We start from the raw sequence: 5586 nt of genomic DNA, 5'->3' as shown, positions 1-5586 counted from the left end.
GCTCTTCCAGAGCAGAGTTGCCTCTAGATATGACTGGACATCAAGGAGGATCTCCTCAAGAACGGGATGAAACTGTCAAAAGCACGATGCTGAGGAGGGTTGCATCCCAAATCCACAGAATTTCGTCCCACCCTGTGAAAGAATAGAAGCAGGAGATCGGCAAGAGGACAAAGCACACCATCGTTCATCTTCGAGAACTTTTTGCAGATCTCGATGGTTCCCGAAGGAGGGAGTTGCCAAAGCTGTTCTCAACAGGGGCTAGCATGGGTGACTCAAACCTTTCTTCCCTTCTTTTTTTGTTGATCAATGAAGGCACTTAAGCGCCAAACACCGAGAGAGACCAAAGAAGCAACTGTCGAGCAAGTACCTTCGCTGTACAGAGAAATCAGAAACACGAAGAAGGATACATGCATCAAGAGTTCATAGTTGCAGACCTTGAACTTGAGTAGTACTTCTACTTCTCATACTGTTTCTCTAGCCAGAGTTTCCATAAAAATGGTCAAAACTCAAACATCATTTCTGCACTGGCTTGAAGCAATGAAACAAGGTGAACAATATGCATGATTGGTCAGTCACACTGTGTCAGTCGTGTGACCAGCACATAAAATACTTTCCCTTATGCAGATATCTGAATAGCTTGTCAAGACAATATCTGCAAGTCCTGCGTAATTCTGCCCAAAAAGAGAAAACAACCGTTCTAGTACTTAATTTAGATACATATGTAGCAGAAATAATGTCGTACTTCTGGTTTCATTCGACTTAGCAATAAAGAGATCAATGAGGAATTGAAAGAGAAAAATTAGAACTAGTCAATCAAAGAATAGTTTGGGAGAAGTTTATTCCAACGTGCATTACTAGTGCCGATGGAACAATCTCCGGGCGTCACCTGTGTAAGTATCCATCAAGGAACACGCAGTTTGCACCAGGGTCAGAACGAGCAGCACCACAGCGACGACCACAGAGATCCCGGACCACGGGTTGCTGAAGTAGTCCCGGTTGAGGATGACCTTCCATCGGTACCAGGCAGCCTTCCACCGGTGCCACCGGGTCCGGCTGTACGCATTCATTTCTTCACACTGGCTTGAGTAGAACTGGCTGGATTCCCTCATGATCTCCTTGTACATGCTGTTGATGAGATTAGCCACGTCATCTGCGCTCTTAAGCTGATTTTCCAAAATCCCATAGCGGATTAGAATGTCAATGTCGTCTGGCGTGTTGATGAGGCTGTCCATGAAGACGGCATAGCTGCTGATGTACTTGTATTCGTGGTGGCACTGCTCATACACGATCATGTTCCTGAAGTACACCTCAGTCCACTCGTGCACAACCAGGTGTGGCATCTCAAGGGTCCCGTCCCTGAAGATGACATCGAGCACGGATGAGGTTCCCTCAGCCTGTCTGAACTTGACGCCGGCCTCGTGCAGCTCCTTTGCACTGCGAGTCAGCTCGAATTTGGCCAGTTTGGACGTCACGCCCCGCGGGAATGAGGGCAGTTGCAGGGCTCGCACGTAGTCCACTAGGTGCCGCACCTGAAATCTCGTGCCTGCAAGCTCGTGCCCGTGCAAGACATCTTTGAAGTACTCGTAGCTGAGCTTGAAGAATGTGACAGCGGTCCTAAATGCAGTGAGGTTATAGAGATTCTCGAGGACAAAAAACGGAACTTGGTTTTCCAGGAGCAGGACGTCGCGGAATACGCCATTGCTCATCCACTGCTTGCAGAATATCTCATCGTTCTCATCTCGGTGCTCAACGTAATGGTTCCTTATGAAAAGCTCAACTACAAAAACTGCGTCCACCAAAATAATTTCAATGAGCTCTTCGCTGCCTTGAATAAGATTTTCTTGGTAGCATTGCCGAATGCGGTCTTCCGATTCCCCGATGATTCTGGTACAAGCTAGGAGGTCGGCCTTGACACGGCGGAGGAATTCCTTCAAGTACCTTAGTTTGATCTCCTCCCTAGACTGAAGCTTTGTCTTATCATGGTGGAGCGGCCCGATGGAGATGACTTGCGGAGTGTAGGCCTCTGCGTTTACTCTGCGGAACTTCTCAGGCACTCGATAGATGCAACACTCGGTGGACACAGGAGGCAAGTTGTTCATCTTCGTCATTATGGTAATCGCAACTTCCTTGACAGCCTGACTCATGCCTAAACAAGTGAAAGAAAAAGATTACAAACCCATGAAACCAGAAAGAGTGAAAAGGTAAGTTTGGGCATAATTCCATTGACATGTCACGCTGATTTGGTGCCTAATGACAGAGAATGAATTAAGCATACGTTCTTTTTTTCCATTTAACGGGACTCGAGTTCCATCAGAAAGAAAAACGAAGCCAAAAACAACGCGAAATGATGTTTTTTTCTAGTAGAACAGAAAACACGCCGCACGTCGCGATGCTTTCAATTTGTTCTAGAAATGGCATAAATGTCTGCATCGACAGAATATCATGATCTGATTTTGATTGTCATGAAGAAACCCCTGCTCTTGGAAGGTTCAACCTGTGGCGCTCCACTGCGTTTCTGCCCGTCAACTTTGGGCAAATCGGAAAAGCCGTTCAGTTTCAGGAGGCCTTGTGCCTCAGCTAGTTGAGAAAATATTTGAAGAATCTGCAAAGCTTGAGAAGGGAATAATGAAAAACGGTCAGGTCCCTAGAGCTCTCACCGCCGTGCAACAAAATCAATTTGCGGTTCAAATCAAGTGGCCGCAAATAATAGGAGATCATAACTCCCAAAAATCTTACCGGAACAAGCATAATCTAACCTTGTATTTCTTTGCTATTCTACGGGCAATCAGTAAAGTCGTCTCATACTATTCGAATTGAAAATAATTGCCGCATGTGGTCACTAAACATAATGCTCTATGTCTTCACAAGAAGCACTGAATTGAAAGATGCTGAGAGAAAAATTAAGAAGGCTTACCTGAGATTGAACGCGATCTTCCTTCCTGCTGTCATCGGAGAAGTACGGTTTGCTTCCCAGACTATATAGTGAGAAACCACGCAAACCATGAAAACAGTAGCTATGGGAAGACAACAGAAAGATCTGTTATTCTTTAACCTTCTATGAAGCATTATTATCTTGAGCACGCAAAAGGAGGTCTGACCATTACTATCAATCACAAAGAAAAAGGAGAAGGGGGAAAAAACACAGAACAGAGTCATTTGGTTTCTTTGCCATTAAGCCGAAAGATCTCCTCTTGGTCCGACTTTATCTCTAGACTGTTAGAGAAGTTTTTGATGCAGAAAAAGTGAAAATACTTTGGTCACAATTACACTGCAACTATGAAGTATTTTAGTTATCCTCCGTGATGAAACAGCAAAAGCAAAATTCTTCTTGTCATAAAGCTTGTTCGAAGACTTTTTCTATGGTTACATTAACCCATATTACTAATTTAAGGCTTATGACAGGGATTAGCTCGCCCGCACGTATTTTGTATCAATAAATACTCTTACTTATTTATAAAAAAATAACATTATGACAAGTTTTTCCGTAATAAATGGTTTAAGGCTTGAACTATATATATTTTCAATTAGTTCAATCTGATCCTTAAATTTCTTTTTTCGTCCAACTAAATTCTTGAACTATAAATTCTTTTGTTTAAGTTAGTCCTACCGACAAATATATGAACGGAAACGATGATGTGGAACTACATCAACATCACTTCAATACATTGATATCCATGCCATTTCAATCACCACAAAATTGAGCGAAGGCCGCCCCCTCGCGGGTATGTGGCGAGGCACGCGGCCCCGTAGTTGGAGTGGCGAGTTTTGTTTAGAACTTGCAAATTCTAGGGCCCAAGTCACAGTTTGATTGCGTGCTCGCCGTGTAGTCATGGCAGACATTGATCAATTGGCTTTTACTGAGATTAAGTCTATAGATCGTATTCTATGCGCAATTTGGGGGATTTTTGTGACTTGGCATGTAGCACATGTGCAGGAACGGCAGCCGAGTCAAACAAGAGGAATGAGTTGGTTCAAATAGGCCGGGACTTTGACATTGGGTTCGTCTCTTCAATGGTACCATTTTAGGAGAGAATTTTAAGAAATTCGGTATCTTTACATTTCGTGGCATCGCCAATAAGAAAAAACCTTGATATTTGAGAACATTATTGGCTCGTTTGGTTCAACTTTCTAAATGCTACTTAGGCAAATGCAAATACCTTTAGGTTAAAGCCCATTGGGGAAATGCAAGTGACGTTTAGTAAAAAATCGTTTGTAAAGCTACTTTGGGTCAAGTAGTGTTTGGTAAATATTTTTTGCAAAAAGGCTTTGGGAATTATCGTTTTTATTTAAAAAAAAAAACCTACCTTACCCTTCGTCGGTGCCAGCGAAGGCCTACAGCCGCCGGCGAGCTAGATCTGCCGTAAAATACGACATGAGATAAAGCCATATATAACGAGAATGAGTGTCCACAAAGATAACAAAATAGCGAGAGCCTCCTATGGTGGGGTTGGAGATAGTCGCCAAATTGGGTGAATGAGATCGAAATGAACATGAAAGACAGATTCACTATGATCAAATGGCAAGACATGGTATTTTCCCAGCAGACGAGGCAGACATTCTGAATGTTTATTATTAACAGAACCTAAAAAACCACTTGAAATCAAAAATCTTAATCTACATAAAAGCATGACCTAATCGAGAATGCCAAATTTCAGATGACACTGTGATAGCACAACCGGCAAAAAAGTTGAGCATATTAAAGTAAACAGGCTCAAATGGGCATTTAACTCTATGTCTTGTCTCGTCCGTGAATTCTATACATGATGGCCATGAGAAGAGAAATGAACATCAAAACCAAGTTCTCATAATTCGCCTACTAAAATCAAAATTAGGGACAGTTTGGGAACCATAAAAGTTTAGGCAAGGACAATATAATATTGAAATGTTTTCTGTATGGCTGACTCTCATTTGGTAACTATCAATTGTGTGAATGGTAGGAGCATGTGAAGTGAATGATTTTGACTAAAATAAATTAGAATTTAAAGTCATATAATTGCAGCAAGTGGAGTAAAAAAAGCACTAATAAGAAGCATCACAGAAGAAACATAGAAGCCAGAAGTACCATATTTTTTAATAATAGAATGAAAATTCTCTAATGAGAGAGTAACAGACAATCCACTGGGGGAAGAATTTATGGTACCAGTAGTGGCAGATGGACTAGCATGTGGATCGTGGTTCCAAGGTGGATTATGCATCCCTGAAAGTTGCTTAGGTCACAGTGGATGACAATTAGGTCTTGAAACTTAAAATTTATCCATATTTTGTGAGTTTCACGGCAGATTGAACAAGAAATATAAAGAAACCAGTGCCACGAGAGCAGATATGCAAGGCAAAAAATGGACTCAACACGTCAAAATATCATGGAAATCGGTCTGAGGTCGCCTAGAACCGGTTGGAAGGTGCCCAAACCAGCCGGAAAAGTGCCTCGGAGCTGGTCAGACCGGTTTGACTGAACTGGTCAACGCTCAAAGCAGGTTAATAAGGGTCAATGCTGATCAATGGCAACGGTCATCGGTCAAATGCTGACGTGGCATGCTGATGTGGCAGTTGACATGGGAGGAGCGATTGGCGCGTGGAGCTTCGGCA

General features: G+C 42.7%; 1 protein-coding gene across 1 annotated transcript; it reads right to left on the bottom strand.

Moving 5' to 3' along the window:
* Positions 1 to 356: 356 nt before the first annotated feature.
* LOC115686166 (UPF0481 protein At3g47200-like) lies at positions 357 to 3082 on the bottom strand. The gene is made up of 2 exons (XM_056318866.1): positions 2915 to 3082; positions 357 to 2146 (listed from the first exon to the last, which is right to left on the bottom strand). Exon 2 carries the CDS (start codon positions 2142 to 2144, stop codon positions 855 to 857), a length of 1290 nt encoding a protein of 429 aa, XP_056174841.1. The 5' UTR covers positions 2145 to 2146; positions 2915 to 3082; the 3' UTR covers positions 357 to 854.
* Between the last annotated feature and the right edge of the window lie 2504 nt (positions 3083 to 5586).

This window comes from Syzygium oleosum, unplaced genomic scaffold (genome assembly GCF_021117445.2).
Source record: "Syzygium oleosum isolate NSW1041296 unplaced genomic scaffold, Sole_v2.1 Sole_v2.16, whole genome shotgun sequence".
Taxonomy (NCBI): Eukaryota; Viridiplantae; Streptophyta; class Magnoliopsida; order Myrtales; family Myrtaceae; genus Syzygium; species Syzygium oleosum.
This window is presented reverse-complemented; position numbering and strand designations above follow the sequence as displayed.

Bases quoted from the DNA above. Each gene is read 5' to 3' on its own strand.
- LOC115686166 (XM_056318866.1), bottom strand. From the start codon at position 2,144: ATGAGTCAGGCTGTCAAGGAAGTTGCGATTACCATAATGACGAAGATG.